At 42.2% G+C, this 12,227-nt stretch overlaps 2 protein-coding genes across 2 annotated transcripts in view; one reads left to right on the top strand and one right to left on the bottom strand.

Moving 5' to 3' along the window:
• The window catches only part of CA5A (carbonic anhydrase 5A), a 55,367-nt gene extending 45,378 nt beyond the window's left edge, over positions 1-9,989 (bottom strand). Inside the window, exon 1 of the mRNA XM_073605718.1 lies at positions 9,795-9,989. Within this exon, the coding sequence (XP_073461819.1) occupies positions 9,795-9,918 (124 nt within the window). The 5' untranslated portion in view covers positions 9,919-9,989. The remainder of the gene's footprint in view (positions 1-9,794) is intronic.
• BANP (BTG3 associated nuclear protein) overlaps positions 1-12,227 on the top strand; it is a 662,871-nt gene that overhangs the window by 9,039 nt on the left and 641,605 nt on the right. The gene's annotated exons all lie outside the window — the stretch shown is intronic.

Genomic DNA, 12,227 nt, shown 5'->3' with positions numbered 1-12,227 from the left:
TTCCTGCTATAAGCCGCTGATCGCCACCATTACTAGTACAATGTTGCATGACCGCATAATTGTCAGTTAGACCCTTTTCACACTGAGGTGGTTTTCAGGCGATAGAAATAGCCTCTGAAAAGCACCTGAAATGCGCCTCCCATTCATTGTAGTGTGTCTTTTCACACTGGTGCGGTGCGCTTGTGGGACGTCCCGCAAGCAGCATCTTTGGGGGGGTTGGGAGCGCTGTAAATAGCGCTCCCAAAACGCCCCTGCCCATTGCAATGAATTAGCAGTGCCTTAAAAGCGCCACAAAACAGGACTTTTTAACATTTTCGGGGGGTAAAAACCGCCCCACTAGTGGCCGAAAAGCACCGCTAAAGAGCTGCTCATTTTTGCGAACGGCACAGGCGCTCAGTAAATTAACGCAGTGTCGTATCGCAAAAAATGGCCTGGTCATGAAGGGGGGTAAGCCTTCCGGAGGTCAAGTGGTTAATCAATAGCTGCTAAGTATATCAATCCCAGAAATTACCTTGTAAAAGTAGCAGTGACATCATCACTGTGCTGTACATAGCCTATGCAGAGAACAGAGCTGTGGGAGGGGCTTAGCCGACTCCACCAACTACAGAAAACTACAGGAGGGGGAGGAAACAAGACCAGTCCCCTTGCAAAAGGAGAGGAAGCAGCAGTGAGCGGTCTTTATTACAGGAAGTCTCACACTGGATTACTGCACAGATCTGGATGAAATACACAAAGCACATGATAATCAAGAAAAATACACATGACGATTGTATTTAGATGATATATACTCGTCCTGGAGTTTTGCTTTAAATTTATTCCACTTCGAATGAAAGGCTTCATTTATCGTCCAATCAGCCGGGTGAGTCACAGTAGGACACGATGAGTCACAGCACCAGAATACAAACTCAGTTTTAGGAAAAACAACTTTCCTGTCCAACATTACAGAGAACCTGCAAATACTTCATTCCACTTAGGGATGGGTGAAATTGAGAGTTTTTTTATTTCACAAAGTTTCTGTGAAAAATTGGGAGATTCCGGAGACATTTCACCATTTTGGAAGCATTGGCGGAGGTCTCCAAACCTAAAATCTTTTTCAAAGTTTATGAAAACCTAAATTTGTTTCACGGTATATTTGACATCATTCCTCTCTGTATACAAATTGTAACGAAACGTCCCACACTCCACTTGAGTGCTTTCGTCATATACCGCTTGCTCCCAGTCTGAATATAGATATCAGATATTCCAAACCGTTGACAACCAATAACTAGACAGTACTCGTTTTGGTTGCTAAACATGAAACTGTTTATTGAAACACAGGTACACAGAGGAGACAATCAGGACAAATCCCCCCCCCCTTTGCATTCAGGATGGGTAGACTGTCCAATCAGCAGGGAGAGCTTTTGGAGGAATTTCCCCCCCTCCCCTCTCACAGCTAATCTACATACACATCCCATAATACCCAAGGCAGACATACACAATAGAACAATGGGATACAGCCACAGCCCAAACGACCCAACACAGAGCACACCATAGTATGAGACAATATACAATATATGTGTGTATATATATATATATATATATATATATATATATATATATATATATATATATATATTTATTTATACACACACACACAACTATACAACATTCCAGTGTGGCTGTACAGTGAGTCCGATTAGTACAGATCAGACTGCGGTTCTTGGTCACCCTGTGCCCCTATTAGAGATTAGAGACACAGGGTGACTTAGACATAGGAGGTGCATGTGGAGCTGAAACAAGGATTTCTCAACCTCCCCAAGGGATTCTGGGTTCCACGGGCCCCCCGCCCAAAGTGACTCCCGTCACACAAATCTCTTCAATAAAGTTGCTTCTTCGTGAATCTGTTACAAGGTTTCATACCTTGAGATCCCGCCAGTAATAGCACTTCCTGTTTCAGGCTTCAGTTGCTGCCTCCTGATTAGGAGCAGCATTATCAGCCTGCCGTGTGCAGGCTTCAGTTGATGTTGAGCTCCCAATCAGGTCTGTCCCTCCACTTTAGAACCGCCACCCCCATGCTTTTCTACTGGCAGCTTAGGTAGAGGCTGGAGAGACAGTCAGCCATGCCACCAAGAGGACTGTCTTACCCAATAGGTAAGTAATGGCAACTGTGTATGAGTAAGTGTGTGACGCTGTATGTAAGTGTGTGTGTCATTGTGTTTGTCAAGTAGAAATGAACAGGCCGCACACTGATGTCATCACTGAACTAAAACCAGATTTAAAATAATAAATAGAGGATTCACCGCATATAACCCTGCCTGTCTACCTCTCACGCTACATTGCGTTTCACCCCACAAAGGGCTGAATCATAGAACAAAACATTTCACATACTGTGTCATTGTGCTTGTTTGTGTGTGAGTGTGTGTGGTTTTCAATGTGTCTAATAGTGGTTACTTTTGGGCAACGAATAAGAGGGTGATGTTTAAATTAATCATAGGGAGTGCTGTGTGCTGCATTGTATATTATCCTGATCCCTGCGCTCTGTATGTTACATACTGCTGACCCCTGTATTCTGTACCCAGATAGCAAGCAATTGAGCTGCAATTTTGAAAATGACTTGCTACGCTATTGCTAGACCTGCCAGGCTTCACAAGTTTGTTGCACAATTGCAGCAAATCTGCATTGCATGATTCCAGATCAACTTTCTTTGCAAACATTCTGCAAGTCTGCTGTAAGTTCTGGTTCATTTATGTTGTACAACATCATCCCACCATAGGGGGCACTGTGACTGAATTTTCATGCTGTAGACTTGCAGAGCTCTTGCTGTAGACTCACCACTGCAACTTTGCACTTGCTAGAGTCTCGCCACGCAAATTTGCTACAAATTGGAAAAGTGACAACTAGAACTTGTGCTTCAAGTGCTCTGCTAACAGGGTGGATAAATTAAAAATCAATAAAAAAAAAAAAATCCAAAAATCAGATTTCTTTTGATTTAAATCAGTTTTTTTTTTAATCAAATTTATTTTAATAAAATGCTTTTGGAGTAAAAATCTATCTAAAGATAGTTTTCTATTTAAGATACATTAATAATTTAGTTTATTCAGCATGAAATGGGCCTTAATTATGTAGCATGAGGCTGTATATTCTGCAATATTTACATTTGTGGTAAACTCATTCAAAAAATCCAAGCTCTGCAAGCTGAGATAACATGCACTGTATTGAAGCATTCACACAATTTCACAGAAACCATGGGATAAAACAAAGTTCAGGAATATTCCTTTATCCCATTGTTTTGCAAATCTATGTACACTACAAACTGTATGATTGAATCGTTTCTGATATTGCTGTTTTACTAACCTGACAGCTTATTATTCTAAATAGGAAACCTTCATTTTGTTTGCAAATATTAAAGATTCTAACTACCAGCAAGAATAAGTCCTCACATTTATAGAGCCCCTGTCATTTCAGATCCATCATGGCAGCGCTCGTAAGCGGGCATCCACTCACCTGCTTCCGCCACGTCCCTCACCTTGTTGTGTCACTGCTGCAAAACCAGCCGCCCTGTAAAGTGAATGGGACTGTCGGTGAGTCAACAGATGGTCAGAGAAGGAGCAGCTGCGGGGCAGAGATGACAGTTGCTCTTTAAAAATTATGATTTAAATCAAGCCTTTTTACTAGTGATTTAAATCAAATCCACCCAATAGTGGTGCTCACCGACCCTCAATATGTCATAATAGGTGCTATGGCTACACAGGCTTATATACTAAATTAATTCCATCGAAGCTAACAAATTCTCTATACAATGTGACGTTATGGTATCAAAATTGAAATGTATGTTTCTATCTATGTGTTAATGTACGATATACTTGTGTATTGTATACCTCTCCTTTCTTAATAAAATAAGATTGAACTAAATCAAATCCACCCTGTCTGCAAGTGTACAACTTGCCAGCGAAAATGTGCAGCAAGATAACAGACTTATCCCGCGTACACATGATCGGAAATTCGGCCAGCAAAAGACCGATGAGAGCTTTTGGTCAAAAAATGCTACCGTGTGTATGCTCCATCGGACTTTTGCTGGCCGAATTCCAAGTTCTCAATTTTCGGTTGGAAAAAGTTCCTATCCGAAAATGCGATCATCTGTGGCAATTCCGACGCACAAAATTCCTACGCATGCTCGGAAACAATTCGACGCATGCTTGGAAGCATCGAACTTCATTTTCTCGGCTCGTCGTAGTGTTGTACGTCACCGCGTTCTTGACGGTCGAAAGTTCAGCAAACTTTTGTGTGACCGTGTGTATGCAAGCCAAGCTTGAGCGGAATCCCGTTGGAAAAGTCATCATATCTGTTTCTGTCCAAAATCCCAATCGTGTGTACGCGGCATTACAATTCAACACTGTCACAAATTTGTGGCAAGTTATCCTTGCTTTCTGGGTATGTTACATACTCCGAGTCCTGACCCCTACATTTTGTATGTTACATTCACCTGATGCTGGTGCTTTGTACATAGTCCACATACGCCTAACCCTTGCATGCTGTATATTACATACTCTTGACCCCTGCATTTTGTTACATACTCCTGATTATACCACTCTGTATGTTACATACTTCTGACCTCTGCAATCAGTATGTTACTTACTCCTGACCCCTGTACTTTATTTGTTACATACTCCTGACTTCACCATTCTGTATGTTACATACTCTGACCCCTGCACTTTACATACTCATGACTTCACCATTCTGTATGTTACATACTCCTGACCCCTGCACTTTACATAGTCCTGACTTCACCATTCTGTACTGACTTCATCATACTTCTGACCCCTGCAATCAGTATGTTACATACACCCAACCCCCACCTTTAGTAGGTTATATACTCCTGAGCCCCATACTTAGTATATTACACACTCCTCATCACTATACTTAGTAAACTGCATACTCCTGACAGCTGCACTCTGTATTTTACATACTCATGTCTCCTGCACTCTGTATGTCTGTGCATGCCTTTAAATTCACTTTAAAGAGTATTTTATTGGTACAATACTGCAGAATATGTGTGCAGTGTATACATCAAGTAGGTTCTTATTCAGTTTAAGTATTTACCTTTGTGTGCCCCTGGATAGATAAATAGATAGATAGATAGATAGATAGATAGATAGATAGATAGATAGATAGATAGATAGATAGATAGATAGATAGATAGATAGATAGATAGATAGATAAATAGATAGATGACAAATCGCTGTAAAATTTAGAGCGTTGGCAATTCTACAGGAAATAACTATGATTTTTTAGTGAGATATCGCTTTCAGGAAAAAAAAAAAAAAAAGTTGCTGCAAATAAATCACTCATCCAACATGGCCCTAAGTGAGCAAACAAAGGGCCGGCCACCCAATGCATTAAAATGCAGAAAAAACAGACGTCATATTTTTGAAAATGCATTTCAGCGCTGAGATTGGAACAAGCATTATTTTTATTTTTATTTTTATTTTATAGGGAAGTGCATTTTTGCATGTGGCAACAATATAAACTGTCCCTTAATGAACACCATAAAATATAAGAAGTCAAAAACACAATTTGTGGGAGGGACACATTTTTATTCAGTAACTTTCCAGAACTTATCAAATGTAATTATTGTATACTAACATCAACTTTTCTTTCTAAAATAATAAATAATAACAGGAAAAACTCAAGGTGGAACTGCTGCAGGCACCGAACATGGGTCAAGCCAAACCCATAGGGCAATGAAATAAAAGTGGAGGTTGGTTCTGCGCTATTCCGAGTAAAGTGCAAAAACTATATATTGCTAAAGGTAGCAGTACACAAACATAGTGTCCACATGCACAGAAGCATCCAATATTGAAAGGATATATAAATACTGTTAAAAGACTTTCTGTAAAACAATACGTGCAATATAACACAATACTGATGACAAAGTGCAGCGTGCAAAGGTAAGTTGATAGTGCCACTAGAATGGATGTGTTAAGTATCAAACTACGGATAGGTGTGATATATATACCGTACATACACAACAAAAATAAATAGACTGTGCAAATTGACAGAACAAAGGACCTGTGCAAAATGCAAAAGAAGATATAATCCTATTGGACTATATTCTCAGTTATTTTGCACACTTTGGAATTAGTTTGCACACCTTTGATTAATTTGGACTTCCATCGTTTTTGCAGCTGATACACCTTTTTTGCTGTATGCGTGGTTTGCACACTGTTTTGCATTTTGCACAGGTCCTTTGCACTCTGCACAGGAAAATGTACTATTGATAATCTTCTACATATATATATATATATATATATATATATATATATATATATATATATATATATATTTGATACTTTTTATATATATTGTTCTGTCAATTTGCACAGTCTATTTATTTTTGTTGTGTATGTATATATATCACACCTATCCGTAGTTTGATACTTACCACATCCATTCTAGTGGCACTATCAACTTACCTTTGCACTCTGCACTTTGTCATCAGTATTGTGTTATATTGCACGTATTGTTTTACAGAAAGTTTTTTAACAGTATTTATATATCCTTTCAATATTGGATGCTTCTCTGCATGTGGACACTATCTTTGTGTTCTGCTACCTTTAGCAATATTTGCACGTTACTCGGAATAGCGCAGAACCAACCTCCACTTTTATTTCACTCATAGAATAATTCTTTTCTATAATTCTCCAGAACCTAATTGGCTCTGTGACCTGAACAAACTTTAAGAGCCATGATTATTTCTTGAGGACAGGGACTGCAATCTTTTTTAGTATGGGAGGCCACATCTTATATATTTTACAAATAATCATGAGCTGAAAAAACTCCCATCATAGCTCCCCTTACATCAGATTACCCACCAGGGTCCCCCCTGGCATCAGGTACCCATCAGAATCCTCCCTCACATCAGAGTCCCCATCAGAGTCACCCCTTACATCAGGGTTTCTGTCAATGTCCCCCCCTTACATCAGAGTCCCCAACAGGGTCCCCCCATACATCAGAGTTCACATCATAGTCCTCCCTTACATCAGAGTCCCCAACAGAGTCCCCCCATACATCAGAGTTCACATCATAGTCCAGCCTTACATCAGAGTCCCCAACAGAGTCCCCCCATACATCAGAGTTCACATCATAGTCCAGCCTTACATCAGAGTCCCCAACAGAGTCCCCCCATACATCAGAGTCCACATCAAATCCCCAATTTAAATCAGTGTCCACATCAGAACACCCCCTTACATCAGGGTCTTCATCTGAGTCCCCCCCTTACATCAGAAGCGGAGACCATAGGCAGCCTCTGCTGATCCTAACCATCTGTGCACATCATGTCACTGACCATAGCTACTAGGGTCTGGATGAAATCTAGCAGTGGGACAACTGTGGGCTGTAGTTTGGAGACCTCTGCTTTAGTAAATGTTCAAAGTGGAACCGATCGGAAACAGCCAATGAAGCTGCATTGTACGGATTGTACTAAACAACCACAGAATATGTTGGAATCTTTTGTTCACTTCACCTTTCGTTTAAAAAGTTTAGTTGAATTTTTGTTGATTCTTCTGAAAAAAATAAAAATAAAATCTGTCAGTATGTGACTAGCCTGAGCCTCTAGTTCCTGGTGTCCATACTCCAGCCTGAGGGCCACCTGTGACCTTTCTGTGCTTGATGTGCGGACAAGATTGGGAACATTTTTACTTAGGAGTTGTAATGGCAAGTGATCCCTATTAGTGACATGTCCTCATTCTCTGACTGTCCTCTGCAGTATATCCTCAGTTTCTAATTACTCCTGTAGCATGGGCGCAGTCTCTGTCTATCTCTTGCTGAATATCTCCAGTCTCTGACCATCTCCTCTAGTATGTCTGTAGTCCCTGACCATCTCCTGTAGTATGTCTGCAGTCTCTGACCATCTCCTGTAGTATGTCTGCAGTCTCTGACCATCTCCTGTAGTATATCTGCAGTCTCTGACCATCTCCTGTAGTAGGTCTGCAGTCTCTGACCATCTCCTGTAGTATGTCTGCAGTCTCTGACCATCTCCTGTAGTATATCTGCAGTCTCTGACCATCTCCTGTAGCGTGTCTACAGTCTCTGACCATCTCCTGTAGTATATCTGCAGTCTCTGACAGTCTCTTGTAGTATATCTGTAGTCTCTGACCATCTCCTGTAGTATATCTGCAGTCTCTGACCATCTCCTGTAGTATATCTGTAGTCTCTGACCATCTCCTGTAGTATATCTGCAGTCTCTGACCATCTCCTGTAGTATGACTGTAGTCTCTGACCATCTCCTGTAGCATGTCTACAGTCTCTGCCCATCTCCTGTAGTATATCTGTAGTCTCTGACCATCTCCTGTAGTATATCTGCAGTCTCTGACCATCTCCTGTAGTATATCTGTAGTCTCTGACCATCTCCTGTAGTATATCTGTAGTCTCTGACCATCTCCTGTAGTATATCTGTAGTCCCTGACCATCTCCTGTAGTATATCTGCAGTCTCTGACCATCTCCTGTAGTATATCTCTAGTCTCTCACCATCTCCTGTAGTATGTCTGCAGTCTCTGACCATCTCCTGTAGTATATCTGCAGTCTCTGACAGTCTCCTGTAGTATGTCTACAGTCTCTGACCATCTCCTGTAGTATATCTGCAGTCTCTGACAGTCTCCTGTAGTATGTCTACAGTCTCTGACCATCTCCTGTAGTATATCTGCAGTCTCTGACAGTCTCCTGTATTATGTCTACAGTCTCTGACCATCTCCTGTAGTATGTCTACAGTCTCTGACCATCTCCTGTAGTATATCTGCAGTCTCTGACCATCTCCTGTAGTAGGTCTGCAGTCTCTGACCATCTCCTGTAGTAGGTCTGCAGTCTCTGACCATCTCCTGTAGTATTTCTGCAGTCTCTGACCATCTCCTGTAGTATGTCTGCAGTCTCTGACCATCTCCTGTAGTATATCTGCAGTCTCTGACCATCTCCTGTAGCGTGTCTACAGTCTCTGACCATCTCCTGTAGTATATCTGCAGTCTCTGACAGTCTCTTGTAGTATATCTGTAGTCTCTGACCATCTCCTGTAGTATATCTGTAGTCTCTGACCATCTCCTGTAGTATATCTGTAGTCTCTGACCATCTCCTGTAGTATATCTGTAGTCTCTGACCATCTCCTGTAGTATATCTGCAGTCTCTGACCATCTCCTGTAGTATATCTGCAGTCTCTGACCATCTCCTGCAGTATGTCTGTAGTCTCTGACCATCTCCTGTATTATATCTGTAGTCTCTGACCATCTCCTGTAGTATATCTGCAGTCTCTGACCATCTCCTGTAGTATATCTGCAGTCTCTGACCATCTCCTGTAGTATGTCTGCAGTTTCTTACCATCTCCTGCAGTGTATCTGCAATCTTTGACCTTTCCTGTAGTATGTTAGTATCCTCTTACCATCTCTTGTATCATGTCAGCAGTCTCTGACCCTCTCCTGTATGATGTCTGCAGTCTCTGACAATCTCTTGTAATGTATCTACAGTCTCTGACTATCTCCTGTAATATATCTGCAGTCTCTGACAGTCTCCTGTAGTATGTCTGCAGTCTCTGACTATTTCTTGTAGTAAATCTACTGTCTCCAACAGTCATCAATAGCATTACAGAATATTATATGTGGCCCCTTGGTGATGTCTGGGGCCACAATTAGGGCCAATCCCCCCAATAAATAATGGTGATGCATATTTTGATGCAAAGCATTTGTCAGGGTGCGTGATGCACATAGAACCTTTTATCAGACATGCTGTCAGCTACTGCTGTGCAATGAACTGCAATGGTGAAGGTACTCACAGTTTGCATCTTTGTGCTGCAGGGAGCAGGTTGCCAGGATGCAGTGTCGGACGTGATGCTTATTGGGGGGGAGGCCCCCCCTGGCCAGCTGCCTGCTGAGGACCAGGATAGATCTGCCCCTCATCTTGGATGCTGAGTGTCACCTCCTGTCCTGGAGGATGCTCCAATACACAGACATCAGCTCCTCTAATCCCTCATATATCACTGACTGTCTATTTGTTTAGCACAGAAGAGTTAATATTCCACTCAGGTCTCCTTATTGGCTGCAAGTTTTTGTGTGGGCGGGGCTGGGAGTGATCACGCATCAGGCTGTGGCTGAGAGTTACTGAGCATAAATGCAAATAGATTGAAGTGAATTTTTCCATAAAGAGAAAATCCAGGCAACAGGTCAGTAAGTTGTTTGCGCTACCTATGAGGTCGACAAGTCAGAAAACCCATTCAGTCCACTTCTAATCCAAGATAGTGCCTTGCAGACACATTCAGCAGGGTTTTCACAGTGCTTCTGGCTTACTCCTACTCCTAAATAAAAGAGATTACAATTTAAATTTAAAGTGGACCTGTCGGTAACGTTACAAGTCTCCATGAATATATTCTTGATATTACACAGCACACTATAATTTTACAGAAAACCTCCGTCTTTTATCATTAAAAAAACATCCTTGAGTTCCACTCCAGTGACTCTGTTCTAGGCTTAGATGATGTCATCAGTCTGCTGCAGACAGGAGGAAGTATTTTCTCGCCCCCCCTCCCCCAGTGATCAAACTGTACATTGTAACTTTGTAGCAAGTCACAAGATGAGAGGCTGCAACAGGGGCTGATCTGTGTAAGGCATTTGTGTACACAGCCAAGAACAGCACAGGCAGCAGGATTTACATGACTGTGTTATCCTTGAGCTGGTATCTCAGACCTGGAAGTAGGCGATGACCCTGAGTGATGGCTGGGCAAAGATGGTGCTGTCTTTCTGGAGAGAAAATCAGATGAAGGTATTGTCAGGGACAGTGCTGTGATCTCTGTGAAAGCTAATAAATACCTGGACCCAGATTGTCCTCAGCCTGCAATAGAGAGTGCTATTGCTTCAGAGCTCTGAAGAAAGGGGGTGCGTCCCCTGAAACACGTCAGATTGCCGACACGGTGGTGCACGGGTTAAGTCACTTGATGCCAGACTGGATCATGGTTGGTGTACCATCCACACAGTAACTTCATTTTGTGGGAGTCCTCTGAGCACTGGGGGTATTTGTTTGATTGTCCTTCTGTATCCGTACCTTACTAAGAAGGCCAATTGGATGATCCAAAGGGGCAAACGGCTTGAAAGATTGGAAGCAATTCAAAGCTGGCCATAGACCAGCGGTCTGCAAACTGCGGCACAGGGAACGAATGTGTCCATTTGCTTGCATGTACCCGGCCCTTGGGGCGCTATTCTTTTCACTGACACCAATGATAGGGGCACTAATCCTCCCATTGATACCAATGATGAGACACTATTCCTCCCACTGACACCAATGATGGGACACTATTCCTCTCAATGATACCAATGATGGGGCACTATTCCTCCCACTGACACCAATGATGGACCACTATTCTTTCCACTGATACCAATGATGTGACACTATTCCTCCCATTAATACTACTGATGGGGCACTATTCCTCCCACTGATACCAATGATAGGGGCACTAATCCTCCCATTGATACCAGTGATGAGACACTATTCCTTCCACTGACACCAATGATGGGACACTATTCCTCTCAATGATACCAATGATGGGGCACTATTCCTCCCACTGACACCAATGATGGGGCACTATTCTTTCCACTGATACCAATGATGTGACACTATTCCTCCCATTAATACTACTGATGGGGCACTATTCCTCCCACTGATACCAATGATGGGGCATTATTCCTCCCACTGATACCAATGATGGGGCACTATTCCTCCCACTGATACCAATGATGGGGCACTATTCCTCCCACTGATACCAATGATGGAGCACTATTCCTTCCACTGATTCCAATGATGGGGCACTATTCCTCCCACTGATACCAATGATGGGGCACTATTCCTCCCACTGATTCCAATGATGGGGCACTATTCCTCCCACTGATACCAATGATGGGGCACTATTCCTCCCACTGACACCAATGATGGGGTACTATTCCTTCCACTGACACCAATTATATTGCACTTTTACTCCCCTTAATGATGGGGCATTGTTTACTCCAACTGACACCAGGACATTTATTTCTCCCACTGGCCACAGTCCGGCCCCCTAAAGTTTGAAGAATAGTAAACTGGCTCTTTGTTTATAAAGCTTGAGGGGCCCTGCCATAGACAATACAATCTGATTGTACAATATTCTTTAGCTTCACCCAAAGGATGTAATATGAGGACATAATAAATCACATTCAGTATATTCTTACCAAGAAGCTATGGA

The sequence above is a fragment of the Aquarana catesbeiana genome, linkage group LG11 (assembly GCF_042186555.1).
Source record: "Aquarana catesbeiana isolate 2022-GZ linkage group LG11, ASM4218655v1, whole genome shotgun sequence".
In the NCBI taxonomy this organism is placed as follows: domain Eukaryota; kingdom Metazoa; phylum Chordata; class Amphibia; order Anura; family Ranidae; genus Aquarana; species Aquarana catesbeiana.
This window is presented reverse-complemented; position numbering and strand designations above follow the sequence as displayed.